The sequence below is a fragment of the Anopheles nili genome, chromosome 2 (assembly GCF_943737925.1).
Source record: "Anopheles nili chromosome 2, idAnoNiliSN_F5_01, whole genome shotgun sequence".
NCBI lineage: Eukaryota > Metazoa > Arthropoda > Insecta > Diptera > Culicidae > Anopheles > Anopheles nili.
Genome location: NC_071291.1, coordinates 4,880,510 through 4,905,697, shown reverse-complemented (window position 1 = coordinate 4,905,697; position 25,188 = coordinate 4,880,510). Strand labels below are relative to the sequence as shown.

Here is a 25,188-nt window from a genome sequence, read left to right as displayed (position 1 = left end):
AGGTCCGCCGTATAAAGCCCCCAAACCCCAAGCCCAAGTGTGGCAAATTGCTCGTTTAAATTGATTCTAAAAGCGCTGTCCGATTCGGTAATTGCTGCTGTCAGCAAATAGCGAAGGGATTACCGGCAAAGGCCTCGTTCGATCTCTGCCAGGATCCATTGGGTGACGGTGTCGGTGGCCAGTTTTTCACGCCTCGTTTCACTTTTCCATCAACCGATGGAGTCTCAGCTTATCCCAGCCGTATATCAGGGGGCATCGATCAGGTCCACAAATCGACGGGCGTGTGCAGGGTTGTCCCGACATCATGGAGTCCTTGAATGAGTCACACAGTTCAATGCGTTGATGCTGTGTGCTTCACAACTTGTGACCGTAGGTCAGCGCCATTTGCTTCTCGACCTCTTCAAGCGGTACGCATTCTAATCATCACTCTATTTCTCTCTCTCTCTGAGTCTGACTCAACCCTTTGCATTCTTCTTTCTATCAAAATCATCCCCACCCCAAACCATTATACATCAAGCGCGACAACATGGACGCCGATCGGGTGCGAAAAAGTAACATATTTCTCACATACACATAAGCAACCTGCTGGTGTATAGGGTTGTTGTGGTTTCTTCGTTGTTTCTGTTCACCATTGCGTCAGCTACGTTTCGTTTCCGTCGCCGGGAAACAACCTCAGGAGCTCCCGGCGGAATGCCGAACCCCGGAATGCTCGGACAGCTCATGCTGCGCTTTGGGGGTTTGACCGTGCGTGTCGTCTATTTTGGGAACCTCGTGACCCACCGCTTGTCCCACCTCTTCCATTCCACCCGACACTGACCTTCCTTAGCCGCCCAAGGTTTCCTCTCCCAGTGGTTAGACTTTTTCTTTTCATTATTTCACCGCAAGACCCCAGCAACCGAACACGATACATTCTTTTTTCTTCATTGCGATGATTTCAGACAGATAACAAACGGACTCACCCGTAAGAAGGAGTGGTCAATTTTCACCCATTCAATTCCACCCCATTTTCCATTTGGCGCCCATCGCGCCCCCAATCCCTAGCCATGGAACACGATGAAAAATGGTCTTATGATGGGGCAGTGTCACATCGCTAGCGAATCTGCCGAATCCGTACGGGTTCAGCGGCTCTTCATTCATTTTCTCACACACGTATCCTCGTTTCTTTGCGCTATCCATCCTACGGCAATAATGGCCATAACGAGCCGCATCCCACGCCCTAATCAACAAGTCCTGCAGCGTGACGTCTCGCCGAAACCGACGGCGCATTGCCAACCGCATCCCGACGGCTGTCAATGGTCGCCAAAATTCCTGAGATTTTATGATAGCCGCTAGAAATGCGCCTCAGAAAGCGGCGGCACGGTCCGGGAGTTTACATCAACGCCCCACAAGGGGCCGATGTACGTGTCAAGTAACTGCCAGGAACAATTATAAAATTAATCCGTCAACCGGACTCGTCTATCGAACCAGGGAGGAATAGTGGCCACTCAAATTCTGTGCCAGGACGAGATTGCTTGAAGTGTCGCCTGCCACAGACCACCGCACGGTGGACTCATTTACACCTGCAACCCTGTCACGTTGTTTTGGTGGCCCATCTGTGGGCTTAAGAGACGGACATCGTGTTCACGTCCTTCGAGATGGTCGTTGATAGTTAAGCGATAAAAGTGTTTTGATTTCATTAAACCAAATCCTCAAGCACACGCGCTGGCGAGCGTTGTGTGTATTTTGTTATAGTTTAAGCACAGTCAAGGGCTCGAAAACGCTAACCAAAGATCGTAAAATGTTCGTCTTTGGGTCACGAGGATTGCTGAATTGATTTACGGTCCGTTCGCGGACGTGACGTCAGCCTGTGGTTCAAACAACCAGAAACAAGTCCCGGGCTTCCTGCTGCTGGAAAATCAATGAACCATTATGACCGTACTGTTGTCGAACATTCTCAAACCCGCGGAACAAATCATCGTACAGCTCGTACGGCCAAATTTGCACCAAATGCGACATCAATTCAACAAACAAATGCCTTTAGCCTGCCAAACAAGAGTACATCCTGGAGGTCAGCAGCGGTCGTTAGGACACGCACTGTAAACAGCAGTGCCCAGTACTCCGCCAAAAAGGAACGCGACCAGAGCCCGGGTCGGTTTCCGCCAAACAAATGAAGCACGTGAGAGCGAGCGGCTGAAAGTGAGGTTAGAACAGGACGATGCTGGTTACAAAAAAAAAGCCCGGCCCGGTTCAGTGTCCTTGAAGCGTCGATCCGGACGCTCCAGCACGCAAGCTACCACGTGGAACCGGAACCGGCCATCAGAGAGGAAGAGAGAGAAGTTGAGAGGGAAGGAAGAAAGGTGGAAAGAGAAAACCACTCCAAAAAGGATAACAATTCAATCTATCAGGACGATGTGCTGAGAAGCTTCCGTTCTCGGTCTCATTCTCATTTCGCAGGGCGCGGATATCAACACAATAGCGCAATCGCAGAGAGAAACGTGAATAAAGAGAAACGTAGAGCACGAGTGAGAAAGATAAAGGGAGAAAGCTCACTAGATGAGTTGTAGCGGTTTCACTGTACTTCTCACGTCAATTTGCCGCACGTGAGTGACAGCGAGCTCACTGAGTGAGATCTCACTTCTCACACACGATGGAGGCGCCATTCCCGCGGTGGAGCCCGTTTTGAAAGAAATGGAATTCAATTTTACACCTGCTGAAAGCACACGCACTGTGCTTCATGAGCATTTTTTTATCCATTAAGAGAACCGTTCAAAAAAATAGCGTCACCCAAACCGATTACACGAAACTCACTAATTGTATTGCCGCTTTCATGGTCCATTCAAATTGGCGAAGGATACACGTCCTCTCAGCGTATTCGGAAACGCGCAGTTTCGAGATTTCAGTTATTTTTTTATCTTAATGTCGCTAACACCCTCAACTATGCACCCGAAATGACGCAGTTGAAAATTCGTCTCGTTACAAATGGAAACGCTTTTGATCGCTATTTGCTGATTGAATTAGTTAATGCGACAAAGCTCGATGGAGTTATGCTAATCTATGGTTGGTTTAGAAACATCACATCCCGGCAAAGCCAGCAGGTCTTAATTTTGCTATAATTTCCAACCTAAATAGTGCTCTAGGGTTTTTTAAGCTTAGAAGCTCATCGTACCACAACTCGCAACATCGAGCGGATCACTACTGGCGACCGTTTTGCAACTTCAACGATCGGCTTAATTGGATTTCGATTTTTGCACATCTGCTGCCGGACACTATAGCTGTGGGCTCACAGCCGTTGGACGAAAATCGAATTACATCGCGTTGTAACGCCCGACGGTGAAGCTCGCGTGAAGCCCAGCATTGTGGAACCAATCACTATCGGTGTAATGGATAATGGAGATGGCCCAGCGACATGAGTGTTATACAAGTTCTTCTAGAAGCATGTAGCATATGAGTTATACGTTCAGTTATGTTCATGGTTATTTTTATAGCTCTAAATAAATGCAAAAGTTTAGGAGCAAGATAACAGCAGGATTTGATTTTAAACATTCTTGGCCATGCCGTACAGAACTATCAGTAAATCAAGAAGGAAACGAACGAAGCTTATGCACTTTCCGCAATGTAAATGCATCCGGACGGATGAGGCTTCCCACGGTGCATCGCTGCGACCAATTAACGATATTATTTCCATTCCGGTTGAGTACATTTGCATTGACACCAATACCGAAATTGAAATCGAAGCCGTATGCCACGCCGGGTAGGAAGTTTCCATCGCAACTGGCGAGGAAATCGAATGAACATACGCCATTTACCAGGCCCCCACCCACCGTGTCAACCATGTCACGTTTCACCCTTGACTCACGCTCCCACGCTTACCTGGCTGCCATTCCTTGGCCTAACACCCGAAGGCTGTAATAAACCGAACAGGGTCTTTTCATTTCGTTCCGAGGCACATTCCATGAAAGCAAAGCTGTCCAATAAAATGTCGCTCTAAACAGGCCGCGAACGGAGATACGGTTTGAAAAGAAATGAAAAACGATATACAAGCGCATCGGGCGGGAATGTCCGGGAATTAATTGCATTCGCGAATGCACCCGGATGCCCGTTGACCGGAAGGTGATACGGCGCAAAATGGGACAGAATCTAACCGAGATGGGAACATTTTTGGGAGAAATGCATCGTGTGTATGAAGAAAAGAAATCCAACATTGCTTCGAACGCTCTGCAATAAACCATCGTTATCTGTAGAATGGAAAATTTCGTGTCTTTTCTTTTCACCACGGCCACATCCAACCCGATGAGGTCAGAGCCCTTTTGACGGTCGATTTATGAGTGACGCACAGACTGATGCGCACCAAATGACCAAAGGATATCGTTCCGCGAAGAAATTCCGCTTGAAAAGGGATCCAAGGACTGGAAATCAAGTGCCATGCCTCAGTCGAGATCGCTTCCAAGTAAAATGATGGGATAATTTTAGAGACAAATTTACTATGCACAATCGTTTCGTGTTTCGCACGGTCATATCCGACACACCATGTTGCGCAGGCGTCCATGTACAAGAAAAATATAAAAAGGAACATGCGAAAATGTTTTATCGTCGCAAATTGAGCAGCATTAGCAGCACCTGACGCCATGTAACGACGATGGAATTAAAGACAACGTCTATCAAACGCACAATAATATGTGATCGATGGATTGGGAAGTTCCCACTACCAAAAGTCGTAGCGAAAAATCGTGTGCACACTTAAGTTAAGAAATTAACCACTAAGAGGAGCATTTTTCGCCACGTCGATCGCCATTTGCCACTCTCATCGCTAGGAAAGCCACTCTCATCAAAATTAATGGGAAGTGCGGTGAAACTAATTTCAAGATCCCGTATTTCAGCGAATAAAAATGAGCCACTTAGTTAACCCGTTCAGCGCCCCCCGAGGGTGAGTTTGAGCCACGAAAACTCCATTCACGTGTTACTCCCTGACGACATTAGCGGCAAAAATGGTGATGGTGATTTACTGAACCATCCCGCGCGTTCAACATTCCACCGAGAGCTGGATCGAGTAACCGTCCACGTCGGGACGCCTTCACGTCGTTTGCATCGATTGGACCCAATTAGTATTAATTGAACGTCAATTGGACTAGCGAGTAGAACCGCGGGCCAGCGCTAACCGGTCCGCGTACCGACGATCGGCATCTTGATAAATTCGCAACCCACCATCGTCACACGGTGTTCCATTCCATTCCCATTGCTTTGGAGTGGGGCAGATTTATGCCAGCGTATGTTTGTCGTAGCTTCATCCGCGTGGACTTGATGCCGAGAGACCTCCGTCGACAGGATAACGTCGAGATTGTCACGAAAGGAGTCTGGGGCTCAGATTCGTTTACATTGGAGAATCGTCCATACGCGATTCCATCGCCGATAATGCATATATTTTTCATCCGAAAATTAAGTGCCTTGCAAACTGACGAACCACCGACAATACGAGGACAAATGTTATCAGGCTAATAAACGTGATGGATAATGCAAGCTGTGGAAAAAAGATTCCATTTTTTTTATCTCCCCATGAAGATGCCCCCGATCGTCGTCATGCGTCATTTTTATGCGAGTATCACAAAGAAAAGGAAATCATTTTGTGTCGCTAATCTGGCTTGCGGATTTGTGGTGAATAATTTCCCGAGCAGCTGCAATATTTCCCATAAATCTTACGGTTTCATGGAATCGTTAACTGATTTCAAATCACATCGCCCGGAAAGGTACGTTTTCGTACACCCAACCTAATCAGCACCTGTTGGGGTATTTACATAAGCCAATCTTTTGGGACCGACACGCAGATAAGGACTCGTGCGTGGAAAACCCCATCGATTTGCGTGTTTATAAAAATACTTTTTCATCGTTAAAATCGTTACCAACCCCTTAGCCTATGTTACTTGGAACCCGCTTTCTTACAAAATTGCATACATTCATTTGCCTTTCGTATCTCCATCCACCAGTCTTACATGGTAACCATGTTGCGCTCGGGACGCAATTCATTCATAAACTACGCGTCAATTGATCAACCACGTTCAGGCTTCTGGCTCGGAGTCTGTCCGCGAGATGGCGCTTCAATTGATGGCTCCCCAACCCTCCTCAGTCAATCAATCTCGCTTCCCCAGATGGAAAGACGATCGGGATGGTGTGCCTTCTCGCGTAATCAACGTTCAACGAGTTCGCACCAGCGAAAACCGATCAAACCTTGACCTACATCCCGGGCCAGGATTCGCTAGGCCAGTTTTTTTCCTTTTGGCGGCAGTACCACCGAGTAGCCCGCGGGTCACAACCGGCCGGGCGATCCAATTCACGCCCAACTAATTCCATTTAGTGTCACCAGGAAGGCGCCACGCAGGAGGAACCCGTCCAACAAGCAAAAAAGAAGCCCTGACCGTCCGTCTGTCGCGTGGCTGCTCGTGAGGTCGAGTGAAGGTCGCTCTAGAACTCGGGGCGGCGACAGTTGCATTTGGGACAGGGGATTTTGGCATGGCTACTCGTTGGGAAAGGCCATGGAAGGAAGGAGATTACTTAGGCAACGGACGTGTAACCGTGGTGCCGTGAGATGTGAGACGATCTCACGCTGTTAGCAAGTGGCGAGAAAGCCCGTCCTTCTCACGTGATTCAAATCGCTCACGTCGCTTCTCACTTCACGCTCACGAAATCCTCCGTCGTGCGGCTAACCTCAAAAAACGACCAACACTTCGAATAGAAAAAGCAAAAAAAGAAGAATCACAAGATGATTGCCCACTAGACAAACGTTTGCCATAATACCATTGCAAAGTTAAGTTGTCTCACAGCACGCCGTACGGGCCCAGCTTTTGAACCAGACGCACACCAGCGAGGTGCTAATTAATGCCAACAGAGGCATGCATCGAGAAAAGCACGACACGCAGATTTTGCACCGGCGGCAAACCGCAATGTTCCCGTTCTGTTCCGTCTATTCCCACGCATCACGCGGCCCTGGTGACGCCGAGACATGACGTCAAAAAACAGCTTTGGTTCACTAATTCCATTTCTCTGTACACTGCGTTATCCCGTTTGGCCAAACCCATCTCCAATCTGGCCACGATTGCATCATCTACGGTCACTAGTGGGGCGACACACGATGAGGACGCTGCTATCGGTGAACTGTTTGCTTCCGACTAGTGAGCGGATATCGCAAATCTTGGCACCGGCTTCACACCGCCATTTTTAAGCTTCCCGTGGGTCTTCCGTCGAAATGGCATGGCGATTTGTCAGTATGGACAGCACACACACTAGGGGTGTACTTACCGTTTCCAAATTGATTTGTTTGAAAAGCATGCTGAAACATGTCTTGCAGTCGATCACTTTCGATGTCTTTACTCTCATGTCACTCGGCACAGACTGAATGGGCTTCGTGAGCGAAATGGGACCGATTTTATACGCGCGATATTGCAGGGCACTTCCACTCGGTTTTCCCAAGGACACCGAGTCTCGCATAATGATTTCGCTTTATCGTAACACGATTTTCATACCCAAACCTTGTCATTAGTCAGGATACCATGTTGGAGTATTTTTGCGTACAATTTGGTGTGTTCAAATAACTAGTTTTAATTTTTACGGCATTGCATAGTTTGGACGAAATCCCCTGCATCGTAGTGCTCTCATCGTCTGCGCTCTCTCTCTCTCTCTCTATCTCTCCGTTTATTTTAGTAGTTCATGGTACTAGCTCACCATACATGGGACGTCGGTACTTTTAAAAACCTTCTCGCCCACTCCAGCTCATTAGCCTATGCTCACTATGGAAACGGAGCATATTGCGCAGAATCCCTCACGTCGAGAGCGAAATGAAAGCGAACGATGTTCGGCGTTTTCTCGGCCTTCCTCTCGTCCCGTTGTCAATCCTCCCTCAACAAACACGAGTTCCCAGCTCGCAATTCATTCAGTAATCCGGAAATTGTTTGCCTTTCGCTTTTCTTTGCATTGTACAAAAGGAACGACACATAATACGTTTACACAGCTCGACCTCTCTAGCGTGCTCACCACTGACCATTATGCAGAACCCTCCGATCTCCGGTCGTGGGCGAATAAATGAGTTCGATTGCAACCGATCGCAGCACGGTTCAAGTTTATTTAGTCAGACAGTTGGAAAGGATCGACGGAGCTGAGCCACTAGGCAAGTACTGCAAAAGAAGTGTTGGAAATACTTCCCAAACATCTCTATTTGACAAATATATTATTCCCAACCGATGATTTTACCAATGCATGTGATATTACACAGATGATAGCAGGTACCGTTAACGCGGAGTACTAAAGGATATAAAAATGCTTTTCTTAAAATTGCAATAGCACAATTAAACACATTCAAAGAACAACTGACATAGCACATGGAGCGTGCCGTTGGTTTTTGAGGGTTTTTGAATTTGTATTAGCCCAAGGTGAATTTTTATTAATATTTTTTGGATCGTAATCTGTTTTGTATAAAAATAAATCATTTCTCATTTTATGATTTGCATCTCTTTCAATTCGAAAACTACTATACTCGTTATGATATTCTTAGTCCAAAATTGTAAAATATTCATTCATATGTAAAGATTTTCTTCTCTATGGATTATGGCATTTCGTGATGTCACATTTGATTAAGGAAGTTTTAAACTCTTTCTCTCTCGACCCATTTCTGAATGAAGTTCAATGTAATAAGCCATCTATGTCGTCGTTGAAAAGAAAAAGCCACAGCAAAATAAAAACAATGAATGCTGTTATTGGTTAAACTGAACTCGACTCTCTCCACATTCATGATATTAAACATAATAAATGGAACACTCTGATCCTCTATACAAAAAGTACAACTGAACAAAAAAAGGATTTGCTTCATTTGAAAAATATACCAGAATGCAATTTAAACCATTGTACTACTGCAAAACCAGGCATTAACAAAGATTTGTTATGTGATTGATCAAATAGTATCCATCTGTCTCCTACGTTTCCGAGTATCAGTTCAGTGTTGCTTCTGTTGCTTAATTTCATAAGATAGTTTTACCAGTACAGTTTAGTCTAGATTGATCGAATATGTTAACACTTGATTAACATGTTGTATACTGCATTGCTGGGGCAAATGGTAAATATGAACAATTTTGACCTTAATTTCAGTCTTGTCGAACGTTTGTTACATATGAGTTTTAGTATGTAAAAACCATCATAATAAGCTTCGTTTCGTTTGCAGTTTAACTTGATTGTTTTTTTGTGCGTCATCAAAATCGAACCACACCAGTCATTTATCAGTTAACCTCAAAGTTGATTTTTTACCGGTGATACACTATTTACTTCCAAGCCGCAGATCCGGTACCACTGCTCGCTATTTTCCACTATGAGTTAAGCGTTTTATTGTTTTCTGGCGTTGCCACGGAGTGACATAATTGCATCACATTATTATTGAATACTTTTGCGTGTGTTACAAATATTACTTATTTGGATTTACTCTCTTTTCTTTACAACAGTCTATCAGCAGACGAAAGAAGCACTTCATTTGCTGTGTGTCTCACTATTTCATGGCTATAGCTCAATCGAAACTCAGTTGTTATATCTTTTTCGCAGCCCTTGTCCTTTGGATATGGAAAAAAAGAATAACAGTTCTAATATACCACTTCTATTGGATCGAACAAAAATTAACACCCATCGAATGGTTATTAATTTTGTTTTAAAAACAGTTTTGCTGCTATGCTTCAAAAATATCACACCGATTTCTTACGATCGGGACTTTGTTTTCTTTATTGTTCTATATTTTTGCATTCGAGTGGTGCCTACTTTGATTTCATTTTTGTATAGTACCTTCCAGTATTTGTTTTATATGTTTCTAGCTTTAACAGTAATTTCCAATATCCAACTGCTCGAACCTTATTTGGCAATATAAATTGTCACAAAATGATAATACATACAGCACAGTATCACGTTTTAAAATCGCAAAATATTCGAAACAATATTTTTCCGGTTGAAGGTTGGCGAAGGAACGACCGGAAAGAACTCGTACATATTTTTTTATGTTTTTGTATCATTGCTACTGGCCTATTTTGAGCTTCATTGTTATGTTTGATGATTTAGGTTATTAGCCCACACTAATTTTTTAATTTGAAATCAAACTTATAGAATACCCGTCATGTTTAGTGATGTGCAATTTTCAATTCGCATCAAGTTTGAGCATATTTCACCCAGTATAAGCGAATGTAAGTTTCGTGAATTTTTCAACAAACGGCAACGACTATTTTTCAAAAAAATGTTGAGACTCATTATCATTGAACAGTTTTCTTGCTATCTTGCAAACAAATAGTGTCTTATTCTGATGTATGCTGTTATGTTATAAATGTTCCTTTATGATTCGATACCATCTCATCATCCCATCATAGCACGAATTGATCGGAAGCTTCTTGTCATGCATTTATAACAATGTTACTGTCAAATTTTGACCGGTTCACTCTACCTCTATCAGAGATTTAGTTTAAAAGCAACCAATTGCTTTTATTCTTTTACCTATTGCTAAGTGGCTACATATCGACGAACGATTCGTTTCTTTTTCAACATGTTGCATGTACTTTGAGAAGAAATTTAATAAAAAGATTCTTTATTTGCTTGGGTTCGGTTTAACGTAAATTTTACATATCATTTGAAGCGTTTGGCAGTAGTGAACTGTTTTTAATGCGTTTTTGCCTACTCCAATTCAAGTGTATTTTATATGTAAGAATTACAGTTTACCAGCTCAAATGCATCTGACGAGCCAAGTTTCTTTTGTTATATACTCAAGATTATTTTATATATTAATAGAACGGCAATTGAACTCTAAAAGTACACCCAAACAGAAAACAGATTTGGGTTGCGATTCAAATCGAATCATAAATCCAATTGAAAACAATATATGAATAACCAATTCCGTAACAGTTTTTCAAGATGAGCTTGTGTTTTTTTATTTAAGCATAACGCCTAATTGGCGAATTGTTAGCTCCTCGGGAACGTAATAGCGACAGTTAATATAAAATTTGAGGTTTAAATATGTATGCTTTTATCACTGCATTTTAACAACAAAGCTATGAGCAAAAATCCATGGAAAATAATGATAACTTTAAATATCCAATCTCCAAAGTGAAATGGTATGCTGTCTAACATAGTAATGGCAGCCATAATAAGAGAAACATTTAAAACCCGTATCGTATAAACAGGAAAAGTAGCTACTCAACAGAAAGAATATGCCTTGTAAAATGGATTGAAAAAATACAAATTGCCATTTTTGGAAATCACAGCTTATGAATCTTTGTTGCATTGTTGTGCTAATCCTTGAGAGTGCATAAATAGTTTAGGAGTGTTGATATTTTGTTTCGTTCTATCCTGTATCACTGTACAGCTTTCAATGCATTTATCTTTTGATTATTTCAATTTATAATAAATTTCTTAGTATTAACGATTATAATCATTAGCAGGATATAGATAAATGTATGCGGAACATAATAACGGGACAATGTTTATGATATATTCGAGAAACTGGTTGGCATACGATTCATAAGGTTCTGTGCGAAGTGAACCTAGAAAATCTTTTATAGATCGTCGTCATTTATAATGACTGTGGGAAAAGACAATTTCCATCAACCATTACTAAACGATCCCGTCACTTTACCAGCTAACACAACTAACTATTACAGCGATAAATTGTTAGCCAAGTATATGCCACAAATATGTAGTGTATATGCTATCGGAAAGGTAATGCCGCTGAAAATGGTAGACAATAACACTGAATTACTCATTATCAGATCGTTTTTTCCCCCTTCGGCGCCACCTTTAAACGGTCGGCCCGCAAGAGAAGCTTCAGTCGCCCGAGATTTAGCATCTTCATATGGACAAATAACACAAAAGGACTTAGTCGTTGAACATACTAAAAGATTATTTGAATAATAACCGTGAAAGATTATTTGGACCATAAAAGAGTATTATTAACCGTAAAAGATTATTTGTACAAATAGTTCAATATAGAATCAATATGCGCTTCCATAAAAAATGTAATTTGATATACAGCAACTAAAGTAGTATAATACGACAATCCAAAAAAAAACAATAGTCGAACTGATATAAAATTATGTAGTGTGCGTGGGTTGGAAATTGTATCAACTTTGGATGTATTAGCTTGAATAGCCAATAATAACCTTTAATACACTTTGCTTTAAATGTTCATGTCGATCATTTCTAAGTATAAACTGATACTTAAACATTGAAACTAATGTTCCAATGTTCATTTACTAAATGCTACGATTGTAAATTTATATGTCATCGTTTCGTTCTAACAATCTATGCATTGACATTAATTTTATAATAATATTGTTGGTAGCGTATTTCGGTTATCGTTAATGTTACAGATCATTAATGAAGGTTTTCCGATTATTACATACCCAGCGATGTTTTAGAAGAATAGATTTTTAGCAAACGCCTCGATGAACTTTGCAGTGTACGCGTTGTACCCGCACAGCTCAAGCATTCCGCCTACATCTTTGTTCTCCGGGAAGTTTATCGATGGCTCATTTCCGCTGAGTGAAATCGCAACATATCTGAAATGAAGGTACATTAGTCACAGCGTTATTATTGTGACAGGTACTGCACTACCCTGCAATACGCCGCTACCTACCTTGCGAGATGCAGCTTGAACTTTTTGCGATATTCGTTCAGTTCGGCGATCGGTGGCAGCCGACTCGGATTGACGCGAATTAGCGAATCGGTAATGGTGATGAACATGTCAATCTTAATTTTTTCCGCCGTGGCCAGCTTGATCGGAGCAGCGAGGGATACCTTCGTTTTGGGTAACACCAGCTTTGCGCAGCATTTGAGAGCTTGCTCCCAATTCATAGATTCATCAAATGAAACGGGGGAAAGAACTAAATCCGTTTCGGTAAACGACCCGATGAAAACTGATTTTTCCCGTTTGAAGATCGAAAATGCCAGCAACACCATAGCTTCAAAGCAGGTCACCACCCGGTTGCGGAACACAAACTCTGTGCAAACGAAAAAGATGTATCATTGTTAGTTGTACATCGTTGATAGTCATATGTGCCAAATTTGCAAACAAATAAAAACTCTTGTCACTGCTTACTTTTGCTATGTGCAACGCGTAGATCGAGGGTGATAAAATACCGAATGCCCGTTCTCGGGTGGTGAAGAATCGAATGATCGAGAGCCCCTTTTAAACCATCTAGGATTGGCTTCAGCGGAGGGCTCATTTCGGGCTGTGATCGCTTGTGCATTGCTTCCTTCACGAGAAACTGATACCGTTTCCCTGATGAGTACAGCTTTTCAACAAGCTGTACATTGATTGGATGTATCTGCTCCGTCTCCAGTGCGTCGAGTCGTTTTGTAAGCATTTCAGCGTACACATTTGCGTTCGTATCACCCTCCTTCAGCAATCTGAAGTCCTGCATGGGCAAAACCGCATTCAACAATTCACGGTATGTGAGACCCGGATAGAGCGCCTCCCAGATTTTGGCAGAGCGTCTTAAATGTCGCGGTAACAATTCAAGCTTTGTTTTGGCACCATGCTGTTTAATCAACTCTAAAGCCTTCGTAACGTTCGGGGCTGACTTGAACTGCAGCAGCGTCTCATAACGTTTAAATGCTTTCACCAGTTCATCTACACCATTCTTCTTCCCGTTACTCTCGTCCAGCTTCATCTGTCCCAGCTGACTCGTGCGTTTCATGGCGGCTTCGATGAGAAACTGCTTATTTGGACACGACACCTTCGGATGGACCTTTGCAATCACGTCCTTATGTGTCCACCCAGCAAATCCATGGGCCCGCGCGAACATTTCTACCAGCTCCATCGGTGTATGTTTCTCGTACCAGCGCGTAATCGCTTTTCGCAAACCATGACCGAATCCGGCATGTCCGGATTTTACAGCCAACTCGATGTAGAAAGAAATAAACATGAACAGATCGTGTGAGCTGCGGATTACCTCCGGAAGCAGATCGTACACTGCGTGTTTTTCTTCACAGGTTGGAAACTCCCGCGCACAGAACGCTAGCGCAAACAGACACTCGTCAGTCCGACAAAGCGTCTTGTTTTTTATAGTCTGCAAGAATACCGAAGCAAAGCATGAGTTAGTTAAATAGAAGAAGAAATATTCAATTGATAATTTATATTTAAAACTCCAAGATACTTACCGTTTTGATCATAGCAAGCAGCGGCGACATTTGCGGAACTTTTGTCTCAGTGGTATCCTTTCCGTTCACTGCCGTGCTAACGCCTGGTTTGTTCAGCTTTTTGGCGACCATATTTGCGGATTTGGTGGTGCCTGTGTTTTTCGGGTTCGAATTACCTTTTTTTGGTTTCATTTTCTGCATAGGCTCCTTCGTAGCAGCAGGTTTCACCACTGGTGTAAGAATTTCGATTCCCATTGGTACGTCCAACGGTTCGGTAAGATCAATGGCGTACGATCCATCGTTGCCGATGAAGAGGTACCGCTGGATCATTTTTAGATCCATTTTCAATCGAAATGAGACTCCGATCACGGAAATGCGTCGATGATGCTTCTGCTGACGACCGTAGAACAAAATCGGAATTATTCGATGAAACCATCCACAGACAAGCGTGAAGCTTAGGCGAAATCACGTTGTAGATGAAATCACCGCGATGCTGAATCTTTTGCCGACTGCACCAACAAACATTCACATACTCTAGATTCTTCGCTTCGAGCGGCAAAATGTTCTTCCTTGCGTTCTATCGCGAAACGTCAAACGTCAAACATGTAGCTAAGTTTTTGCGAGCCAAATATGTATCGCTAGTTCTGGATGAGAGAAACCAAGAAATATGCTCTAATATAAGGCCCGGATCCTTTCGAAGCACAATGACAACATAATCTGCCCAAGCACATGTACTTCTACTGCATTTTGATATGCTTACCTGAGGCGATCGTTTGGCAAGATAACATGCACACTTTACGAGCTACACTGAAGCGAACAAACGCAAAAAAGAAAATGGTAATCCTGGTAATCTTTACCTACGACCACGTTATTTGAGACGCGCAGCTGCCGCCTTCCTTTTGTTCTATTTGACAGATGAGGAGTTGCTGGAAGACGTTCCTGTCTTCAAGGAAGGAGACAAGAAAGGAGCAGAAATCCCCTGGCAATAGGATGGCGATCGGGTTTTGAATTGTCAGTTTTCTCCTTCAATTTATAGTTCGCACTTTTGTGACTATTAGTTGATTTTATATTGAGCAGATGTAGTTGAGTTGAGGAAAAAATAAGTGTTATTACTTTGCATTAGCAAGGACGTTCATAACTTACCATATTTTTTTTTGCGAACAGCTGGTATCATGATACCTGTTATTTCAAGTTATATACATCTAAATATGTATAACTTAGGTATATATATATACCTCATTTCGGAAATCGCTCAACTTCTATCTTATTCTATAGAATGCATTTATTTATTGTTTAAGGACATTTCCAACGTCCTAGATTATTTCAATGCACTATTTTCCCCAGGTGGAGTACGACTACAGAAACACCTTGACCCGTTAGCTGGCTCTGTGCGGCAACGGAAAGAGAATTCAATGTTCAAACTTGATGATATTACAACAAAAAGAAGCTTCCTGTGTCTAAAATCCGAGAAAGAGATTAAGAATACGGTTGCGGTTCTGTATGCTTAATTGATCAATTGTTTCCTAATGAACATTGAATCACATTTACCTGCTTATCCAAGAGTTTTATCACGCACAGCTACGTTTCCGTCTTTTGTAAAAGTATTAATCACAATCCTACTCAAATGGTTTAATGCAGGTGAGTGAAAAATATGCCCATCTCAAGTTCTCATACATCACCAGAAAGAATTTCACTTTCCAACACTTAACACCGACTTTTTAAATCGGGTATCAAAGTTGTTTCTCGCTGAAGCTGAGTCACAAAAGTAATTTAAAAAAAAATTAAAGCAATTTAACAATCCTAGACATGGAAACCAACTAACTTAAAACACAAACATACCTATTGAGCTTAAAACATGCGTAAAAACTAAAATGCTTTCCTTTTCTGATGTATAAAAGTAAAAAAAAAACACTATCTCTTAGTAACAAACGGCTGTTAACGAGATTATTAGGAACGTTCCGAAAGTAATCGGATGGTTGGCTCAGCTTAACTGCAACTGAATCATTATTTTGGTTCGCATTTCAACGAAACAAAACAAGAATGGAAAATGTTCGCTTGTTCTCGTTATCTGGATTGTGTGTACATTGTTTGCTTCTCTCCGGAAAGAATAAGACTAACGTGAATGATTACAAATTCCAAGAGATGCAACGAACAGCATCATGCGAATGGCTATTTCTATCGATGTTAAGTCTACCGTGCAATACTCTCACATTGTCCGAGACACGTGCGCTATGAAGACAGGTGCTATTTTCCCGCAAATTTGAATTATCATTAGTTGTGTTACAAAATATAACTTGCTGCTGAAGTATAAAACACAAAATAAATAAAAAAATTCTTGCTACCACCTCATCAAACGACATGAATGGCGTTTTCATGCCGGCAAATAGATCGATGGTAATGCTGTTGCTACAGTATTATAAATGGCCTGGGTTTGGCTTGCCATTGACTATAAGATAATCTACCTAACACGGGTACAGTGCATATTCTGCTGCTACAGCATATCCTCTTTCACAAAGTATATACTCGACTTGAACCATGAACAATGCACATTGTGTTTGCTCAGACTGCGGCTCGATGCGAAAGTGAAGGCCTTACACGGATTGATTTATAGAACGGACATTACACTTAAACCGACGAGAGTTCACCCGAACCCAGGGAGGCCTTTAAAATAGCTTCCAGTACTGAGACGATAGCTGTCCACCGCAGTATCCAAACATCCCTGTCGGTCGATCAATGTTTAGGAAAAAATCTTTTGTTTTCGAAACAATTTCCTTATGAAAGATCTGCAAATGTGGGAAGTTGAGAAATGTACGTATTGAAAAATTAGAAATGCACAGAAAAGTATGCTGTAACACTTACATCGTTTTCGTTGATTTCCAAAACTGACGAAAGATCCCATTCTACGCTCGGGAGAGGATTCGAGATGAATCTGGCTGCCGTAGCCACTGTTGGCAGTACATGATTTTGCAGAGCAGCTACCTCCCAGAGCGAGCTTTCCAACGCTTTTGATTTCATCGGATCGCGCTCCTCCATTACGTACGGATCGCATGACGCTTCGCCACCCGTCGGATGAAAGATAAGGCGCTTAAGGGCTGGATGGCGTAGTATTAGATTGCCGATGAAACGCAATATGATAACTATGTCCTGCGGAGGGGCAATCAGAGCAAGCCGAGCAAGCCGCTTCACAAACGCAGCCACCAGTCCTTCCGGAAGATGACTAGAACTTAGGAAGATATCTGCCAAGTAGAACAGGCGCGCCTTGAATTTGGTGTGAAAAATCTCCGGCTCAAACATGGAGTAAAGTTTCTCGTAGATGTTCGGGTAAGTCAGGTTATGCTGCTGGATGAGCACGAACACTCCCTGCAGGGCAAGCACACTAACCGTACCCCCCACATCCAGTGAATCCATAAGGAAGTCGGTTAGTAGTACGGGTTTATCAAGATGGACAAACACTTTTTCCAGCAACAGTATCAACAGCTGCTCGTGAACGGGCTCGATGTTCTGCCAGTTCATTACGAAACCCCACGTTCTATTGATCTGCTTGCGCACGTGTGCGTAGTCGAAACCATCGACAAGTGGCGCACACAACACGTTATCCGTTTCCTTCATCTTGTCCTTTCCAAACGATATGGCATCGAGCAGAAATAGAAAGTTTTGCTTGAATACGTCACTAGGAGCACTGTTACGCGGTACCAGCGAAGGTACCGCTTTCCAGCAGTAGTAAATGACATCTAAATACGACGAATACTCCAGGAAACGATGAAAGAGATGCTTATTGAGGCACTCGGAAGACAACATCGCCATAAGGACTTGCTTCAGTCTCGTCGCTGGAAACTGCTCAGCGTCTGATTGATGGTGAGATTCGACAGCGAGAAGTTTCATCGCAGTCGCAAGGGCTTGAGAAGCTTCTACCTGTTTTTCATGGTTTATTCCTTCAACGATTAGCTCGAACGTTTCCGTATACTGCTCCAGCAGCCATTGTCTGTGGTTCGCTTGCAGATCATTATCTGGAAGCATGCAAAAAAAAATAAATAAAGATGACATCACTGCACCATCGTGTAACTTATAGTGAACGAAAAGTCCTTACCAAAAGGCACTTCACCGTTTGTCGAGAAAGAGCGCATCTCTCCTCGACGAACTAGTTCCGTGAACAAATATTCCAATGTCAGCAGACATGGTGTCGTTGGAGCCTTCCGCGCAAGACATTCCTGCGAAACAAAAGGGTCAATACGTAATCATATGATAATTCAACGTCACTGTACGAAAGAGCCTCCAACGCCATTCCACCAGGCTACACTTCCCACAATACACTCCTTGGTACAGCTAACAGAGGATATGCATAGCATCTGGAGCATACTGACCGGGCCCTTGCTAAATGACAATTGTTGGCTTGCACTTCGCTTACCTTAAAGTACTCTATTATCTCTAAGAGGGTTGCCGTGGTTCTAGTGCATGCTAGAAATTCAGCAGCCTTCTTTTTGAGCAACTTCGAGGCTGATTTACCAGACGAAAATTGCGTCGAATAAGGGACGAACGGCAACGACATCTTCCTTTTCCTAGACTAGCACGCACTTTTGCGAGGAAAGAACACACATGAAACACTTTGTCTTGAGCAAACGTCAGTCTACGTGAACGCGTTCATAGCCCTACATTCAAAAGTTATTTTGACAGTTGTTGAAGTTACGCTGCGAGCGGTTATGCCGAATACGAAACTACGTCTCGTAAACGAGCTAGATTTGTATTTTTCGTTCGATTTCTATCGTCAATTCCTAATCATACTCTCGGTTGCTTTTGCGAAATATATAGACTACATCAAAACTACAATGACTTCTACAGCTCAGATAATAGAAACGCAAAATCAACTATATATAACATATTTATTTTTTGCCAATCCGTGGATTTGCAATGCCGTAATGTTTCATGATAGAATTTGGGTTCCGTTGCTTATCACGTTTCCTTTGCTGGTGCATGTTATAAGACTGAACCGCTCCAAAACCTATTTGACCCTGTCTTCTTTTCGATGCGGTATCCCCATCATTCTGCTTAGCAGCTTTTTGCTCCTCCAGCATTTCACGATAATTCCGGTATTGATTTTTGGGGGGTTTAGCTCCCAGTTTTATCGCCAACTGGACGCTTGCTTTGTGCTTGCTCTGCTTATCAAAGCCGCTAAAGCCGAAGTTCATGACATCCCGACGGGCCTTGTCCATATCAAATACGGTAGGATCTTCTTTTCGCTTGGGTTTTTTACGAGAAGCATCAAAGAATATGTCGTCGATATCATCCTCGTCGTCTGCAGAATTGTTCTTCTCGTCATCGCTCTTGGGAGGAGGCCGTGGACGAGCGGTTCTCTTTTTCTGTAACGCTGCCTTCTTCGGTTCAAATACGGTCACTTTGAACGTCTGAGGAGCGTCTTCATTTAGTGCTATCGAAGCTTTAGTTTTGATAGGAACAAAGCCTTTCGTTTCCGAACTTGCCATAGCTAAAATAGCTCAAACTATCTTCATTTAACTTCTAAACATCACTCAAATGTAAACAAACTTTCCAATACCAAAGCAATATCACACATGTTCTCTAGACGCGGTACTAGATTTGACATATTTCTCGCATAAGGTTCGTACAGCTGAGCTAACCCTTCAACTATGTCGGCAAATGGATCGGATGACGGTTCGATAGCATGCAACGACTCAAGCTTTTTGTTATATGCTAATGTATTATTCATAAACGTACGTCTCGTTTCCGGCAAATAGTGTTTTGTCACTGATGTTACCGCCCCATTGCTTGCCCCATTGAAACTGCTTGCCTGCGTTAGACGGAGTGATTCTCCTTTAATCCTACAGCATGTTACAGGATGCGTTGTGCCAGTGGCTGCATGTGTTTCGTAAAAACTAACTACTATAATTTCCTTTTTTTACAATTGCATCTAGTAGTTTACAGATTGTTTGTTACTACTATTAATAATTTCCAATTATACCCTGACCGATATCTCTTATTCCTTGCATTCATTTATTCTGCTACTTATCATTCTCATTCAGCGCGTAGCGATGTGCGCTTATTCGAGCCATGCATCCAATGTAATAGAAAAAACGTTATGGATTGTTGGGGTATTTCCAAACCAAAGCATCAGAAGTAGCGCCGATGCCATCTAAGCGAAAATGCACGCTGTTTTTCCTTTGGCAGTTCTGGTTTGTCTTTTTGCAACGAGGACGGGCATTTTTGTGTAGGGTAATGTTTGTGTTTCGAGACTTAACAAATAATCTTGTAAAATAAACCGTAGATGTATCAGTATCACAATATATAATCGTTTTCAAAATTACTTGCTCAATTAATGACTATCATGTTTTTTTTCCTTTCCGCTATCTCCTTCTCTTGTCTCGTTCGCTGTTATTGGTCGCTCTATATGACCATCTTTTCAAAAATATATTTTTTTACGTTTCCATCGCTGCAACAAGATAAGAAGTGAATAAAATGTTCCAAACCGTTGCAATACAAAACGCGCGTGTTATGTTGAATGTTAATCTGACATATACTTAAAACAGAGCTGGACGCTTTATGTATGCGAACGAAACAGCGAGCGAAACAATTACAGTCTTATAATTTTGATTTTCTTTTTTCAATAGGTGCGCATTGTGTAAAGCAAAAATATAAGTATGTAATTAATGTATAAGTAACGCACTGTTTGCAGTGCTTACTCGAAAGCATAGGATATACTATTGGCCTCACAATTCATCTCCGTATCGATAAACTCTTGTTCATTTCCTATAAGTGTAATATATCAGCATTCTATGGTATCTTCTCTGACCGCTAAAGCAATAACAATCGAATACGTAGCTTCTGTTCAACGGGGTCTGTGGTATCATTAAATTTGCCAGCAATTAACTCGACATTTCCCCTAAATTGTTTGACCATGCATTCCATAGATCATGCCATCGCATCGTCGATGCATCTGCGCAAATTCGCTTCCTAGAAAGGGATCGCTCAAACGCTGCAGAAAACGTTTTTGTTACCTCTGTACGTTTTCCGTTTAGGTCATGGAACCGTAACGAAGGGACGCATCGCCCGCCGCACCGGAAGACGACGAAACATCATCGACATCGTGGGCGCTAGAACGCCGGAAGTTGAATCGCGGTACACGAACCGATTCCCGTAAACTATCCATAAGCCGCTGGTGGAACGTCTTGTATTCCATATCGTCGTCCAACGAGCTTGTATCGCCGAAGTTAAAGTCTGCTACTTCAACGATAAAGCGATCCCGGTTTTGAATGTAGTACGCCATCCCGAATACTACCATTAGCACGGCCAGCAGACAGAACCCGATCGGCACAATAATCACGGACAGCTGTGACTTTTGTTGATCTGTAATACGCAAACATTAAAATAAGCCACTCGTATGCAGCAGGGTCGTATTGAATGCAAGAAGCACCAAGATAACTCACTTTCGTAAAACTGGATACCGATCTGGGTGAAGTAATTCGACACCCGGTTTCGAACGAAGATTACAACAGAATACTGGTCATTAGTAAAGAAAAAACGGTGGATTTTGTATCGACAGACGCCATTTGTGGCCGGTTCCCATTCACTACTGCACGTTTCGTTATTCGTCATATTGTGCTGACCTACAACCACAAAGCATAGAATGTTGCCAAACTTAACTTAGTACTGCCAACCAAATTCAATAGAATACTATACTTACCGTGGTTTAAATTGTAGCAAAATTCAAACGGTGGAGTTCCGCTACACTGGAACACGAGGTCTACTGGTTGCCCTTGCTTCACCCACTGCTGGCCGGACACGTTGAACCGTGAGATCGGATCTACGAAAACGGTCATTCAATACATGTTACCATACGACTCAACTGGAGCAAACAGATTTAATAATCTGTGTAATACTTACTCTGCACAGTAACCGTTCGCTGGAAGTGGCCATAAACCTTCTTCGGGTCCGGTGCAACCATAGAGCTATTGCCGCAGACAAACGGCTGCAGAGCATCAGCCAGATTAATCTTTCGGTCAGATTTCTTTACAACACGAATTAGCGACTCATCCTCCGGAACGCTGCCCATAGACATAGACTCTCCCGACTGTCCTGGAAGCAAAATATCTGAAATATTTACAAATTGTATACGTTCATATTGCATACAAATTTATAACGTTTTCTGGATTTCTGTTGAAATTGCACGTACTTTTTCGATCGGTCAACTTCAGTAGCGCTGGATTGATGCCCCGTAATATGTCCTGCGTATCACCAGCTTCCATGGCTCGCTTGTTTCTCGTGCTACTCGATTGAGTCGGTTCCGGGAGGCCACTTACAGTCGGTACCTTCGTGGAGGTGATCTCCGAAGTTGATGATTTTGGCGTAGTTGTTGATGTGGTGGACGACGACGAAGTAGTGGGAGGCGGCGCCGGAGTAGTCGTTGTGCTCGTTGTTGTTGTTGTTGTTGTGGCTGGAGTCGTCGTAGTCGTTGTGGTAGTTGTCGTTGTGGTCGTGGTTGTCGTAGTCGTCGTTGTGGGCTCGGGCAACTGAAACAACAAAAAAGCCTGATTAGTTTTTATTCCCATAATGGCTACAAAAGTTCACATCACGTAGTACCTTTTCAAAGGAAGCCACCACAAGGGCTTCGATCGTGTAGGTATCGTTTTCCTTGGTGAAGTTGCTTAACGTGGATAGCTCGCCCGAAGTGCCTATGTACTGGCAATTGACGAACCAAAACGTGTTCACGTATACCGCTTTTTCCAGCACACGCTGGTCGCTCATGGAAAGGACGATCGTTTGATTGAGCGGAACGGCGCTCGATATGTAGGACTGGTCAATTTCGGTATCATTTTGCTGCAAGCGCATCTGCCCGTTGAGCATACCTGAAACATTAATGAAAAAATGACCACGGTTTATCCGTATGAGAAAGAAAGTTTGCTTAGAAAATTTTTAAGTCCTCGCATACTAGTAAGATTGAAGTTCACAGTTGCTGTCTGCAGCGTGTATGGTATGTAGATGATTGTTTTCTTCACTGAGATTTTTGCCTGGTAGCTTCCAGGCTTTACCGGATACGAGTACATGACCGTCCAATTGAACCGGGGGGTGTTGGAGGTAAGACCCTAAAATTAGAATACGGAATCGATTAGTACGACCTTCAACGATAAGACGCCAGTAACAATGTTAGCGATGAAAAAGTTTCACAGGAACAGGATATCAATCAAATAACGATAAAATGTAAGCCTAGGATTATTTTATGACGCAAAAGATTTTCGATGAAAGCACACAAGGAAGCTGTTCAAAAGAATCGGTTTGATTGAAATGTGCATGTAAAGAGAATGAAAATAACATATATAAAAAATTTATGATTATTTCCTGGTAGCAAAATTAGTTAGTATCATTGATCTAATTTTTGCCATGCGCAGCCGATTTTACAATTTAATTAAATCGCCTTTTGTGTAGTGTGTGTTTGAGAAATTTTCTAAAACACGTTGATTGATATTTAACTGAACGCTTTTTCTACTCATTTTCGAAATGTTTCTGTGTGATAAGCCAGTCATGATTTCGACAACGGGACAGCGGGAGCTATTAACTCACTTCTAAACTATGCTGGGGGTTAGTATTGTCTGACCAGTCGATGATGTAGTCATCATTCACCAGAGCCCCATCCGAATACAGCACGGCATAGAACTCCACCGTCGTGTTCAGCCCCAGCACCACTGATCCGGAGGTTCTTAGGTCTATGCGGTATTCGGTGGCATTGACTACCATTGCGGAGCAGAGATACGCAGCAAGCCGAAACGAGAAATGTAAAATACAAACAAAACATAAGTTAGACATTGTTGGTGGTGGAGCGCTGCGATGAGTAAGCTGATAAACCCATCGGTAGCTGCGCTGTTCGCAGCCAACTAGGACCGGCTTCAGCTTTGCTCGCAAACTAGTCTTTTTGGGGGATTTTCACTTACCAGACTGCACCAAAGCCGACACGATAAGAGCGACAGCGACGGGAAACGTGCTCCAGCCGATCGATCGGTGGATAAACCGCGGGTAGGACCACATTTTGTCCGCCTATTTTCTTTCTTCCTACTGTAACTTTACAGTCACAGGCGCGACTTGATTGCGTGCGTCTTCGCTTTCACTATTCGATTTCGTAGATCTTGTCGCACACGGTTCGGTGGCGACCTGAACGCGAATGCAACTTGCAGTTGGGATTCGCCTCTCTCGCACCCGTTACCCCACACTAACCACGACCCCAACCCAATTAAACTCCGACGGTACGGCTTTGTACGAGCACTAGTGATAACGCGCGACCTGTCACAAATCGTTTTGATGTGAGTACGGCGGCTTCGATAGCTGACTAAAAAGTGAGACGCACTTTAGCCTTCGCCCCTGTTTGTTCACTTCACTGTTACACGATGATGGGAATCTATTGCGGCTTGCTACAGCTTAGCACCCGTACATGCCTGATCCAGCCACTAAGTATTGTGGTATGAGCGTTTATGAATACGCGCCCAGATTACAACTATGTTGCGTATTTTTTCCCTACGCTTACGCGTGAACTCATACTAAGCACACTTCCACACGATCCAACAGTTGTTGTTGGAATGTTCGATATATACTTTCCTTCTACTGGTCCAATCAAAAAAAATTAGAATAAAGATTAAAAAGGCAAAGATTAGACTCCAAATCGGTCCGATATAGTCTACTCGATCGTAGATAATAGAAAGATTCGCTCAATATACAAGCACTGACCGAAACGCAGCCCCTTGTTGTCCGTCACAACAAACCGAATGTAACTTTTCTCGTGTGCCTTGTTTTCACCTGTCTTCACTTGCACTCTTTGGGACGCTTCTTTTGCGTCAGCGATTGGCAATAGCAATAGCAGAGACGATGAACTGGTGATAAAATTAAATGATGCGAGCAAAATACGGCAAAACAACGATGTTCCTCATCGCACACACATTCTTACATGCACTCCAGGGCAATTGACAGCGCATGCTGCTGTCAAAATATTATTTTAATTCAACTGACAGCTTTCCGGATGTTTCAGAATCCATTGTGGCGGTTACGGAACTACTTTTTTGCAACGTCGTTTTTTTGGTA

The 25,188-nt window shown here is 42.8% G+C and overlaps 4 protein-coding genes across 4 annotated transcripts; all 4 read right to left on the bottom strand.

The window, feature by feature from the left end:
* Nucleotides 1–12,391: 12,391 nt before the first annotated feature.
* Nucleotides 12,392–14,460, bottom strand: LOC128721608 (RNA-binding protein Ro60-like). The gene is made up of 4 exons (XM_053815377.1): nucleotides 14,140–14,460; nucleotides 13,076–14,048; nucleotides 12,614–12,977; nucleotides 12,392–12,536 (listed from the first exon to the last, which is right to left on the bottom strand). Exons 1-4 carry the CDS (start codon nucleotides 14,458–14,460, stop codon nucleotides 12,392–12,394), a joined length of 1,803 nt encoding a protein of 600 aa, XP_053671352.1.
* A 986-nt stretch (nucleotides 14,461–15,446) lies between these two features.
* LOC128730987 (nucleolar complex protein 4 homolog A) lies at nucleotides 15,447–18,664 on the bottom strand. Its single transcript, XM_053824082.1, has 4 exons — nucleotides 18,524–18,664; nucleotides 18,206–18,326; nucleotides 16,978–18,125; nucleotides 15,447–16,901 (listed from the first exon to the last, which is right to left on the bottom strand). Exons 1-4 carry the CDS (start codon nucleotides 18,662–18,664, stop codon nucleotides 16,782–16,784), a joined length of 1,530 nt encoding a protein of 509 aa, XP_053680057.1. The 3' UTR covers nucleotides 15,447–16,781.
* Nucleotides 18,665–18,994: 330 nt separating this feature from the next.
* Nucleotides 18,995–19,595, bottom strand: LOC128720141 (uncharacterized protein C1orf131). Its single transcript, XM_053813787.1, has one exon. The coding sequence runs from the start codon at nucleotides 19,593–19,595 to the stop codon at nucleotides 18,996–18,998; it is 600 nt and encodes a 199-aa protein (XP_053669762.1). The 3' UTR covers nucleotide 18,995.
* A 1,544-nt stretch (nucleotides 19,596–21,139) lies between these two features.
* Nucleotides 21,140–24,144, bottom strand: LOC128721606 (uncharacterized). Its single transcript, XM_053815375.1, has 9 exons — nucleotides 24,051–24,144; nucleotides 23,683–23,849; nucleotides 23,054–23,207; nucleotides 22,705–22,970; nucleotides 22,298–22,634; nucleotides 22,009–22,215; nucleotides 21,809–21,928; nucleotides 21,552–21,731; nucleotides 21,140–21,471 (listed from the first exon to the last, which is right to left on the bottom strand). The coding sequence occupies exons 1-9, from the start codon at nucleotides 24,142–24,144 to the stop codon at nucleotides 21,140–21,142; spliced, it is 1,857 nt and encodes a 618-aa protein (XP_053671350.1).
* Between the last annotated feature and the right edge of the window lie 1,044 nt (nucleotides 24,145–25,188).

Bases quoted from the DNA above. Each gene is read 5' to 3' on its own strand.
- LOC128721606 (XM_053815375.1), bottom strand. From the start codon at position 24,144: ATGTGGTCCTACCCGCGGTTTATCCACCGATCGATCGGCTGGAGCACG. The intron at 22,971-23,053 runs GTATGCGAGGAC...TTAATGTTTCAG, and splicing joins TGTGAACTTCAATCTTACTA to GTATGCTCAACGGGCAGATG. The intron at 21,472-21,551 runs GTGAGTTATCTT...TGCGTATTACAG, and splicing joins CGGTATCCAGTTTTACGAAA to ATCAACAAAAGTCACAGCTG.
- LOC128721608 (XM_053815377.1), bottom strand. From the start codon at position 14,460: ATGGATCTAAAAATGATCCAGCGGTACCTCTTCATCGGCAACGATGGA. The intron at 12,978-13,075 runs GTAAGCAGTGAC...TCGTTTGCACAG, and splicing joins ACGCGTTGCACATAGCAAAA to AGTTTGTGTTCCGCAACCGG. The intron at 12,537-12,613 runs GTAGGTAGCGGC...CCTTCATTTCAG, and splicing joins TTCAAGCTGCATCTCGCAAG to ATATGTTGCGATTTCACTCA.
- LOC128720141 (XM_053813787.1), bottom strand. From the start codon at position 19,595: ATGGCAAGTTCGGAAACGAAAGGCTTTGTTCCTATCAAAACTAAAGCT.
- LOC128730987 (XM_053824082.1), bottom strand. From the start codon at position 18,664: ATGTCGTTGCCGTTCGTCCCTTATTCGACGCAATTTTCGTCTGGTAAA. The intron at 18,327-18,523 runs GTAAGCGAAGTG...TTTGTTTCGCAG, and splicing joins AGATAATAGAGTACTTTAAG to GAATGTCTTGCGCGGAAGGC. The intron at 18,126-18,205 runs GTAAGGACTTTT...GCATGCTTCCAG, and splicing joins AAACGGTGAAGTGCCTTTTG to ATAATGATCTGCAAGCGAAC.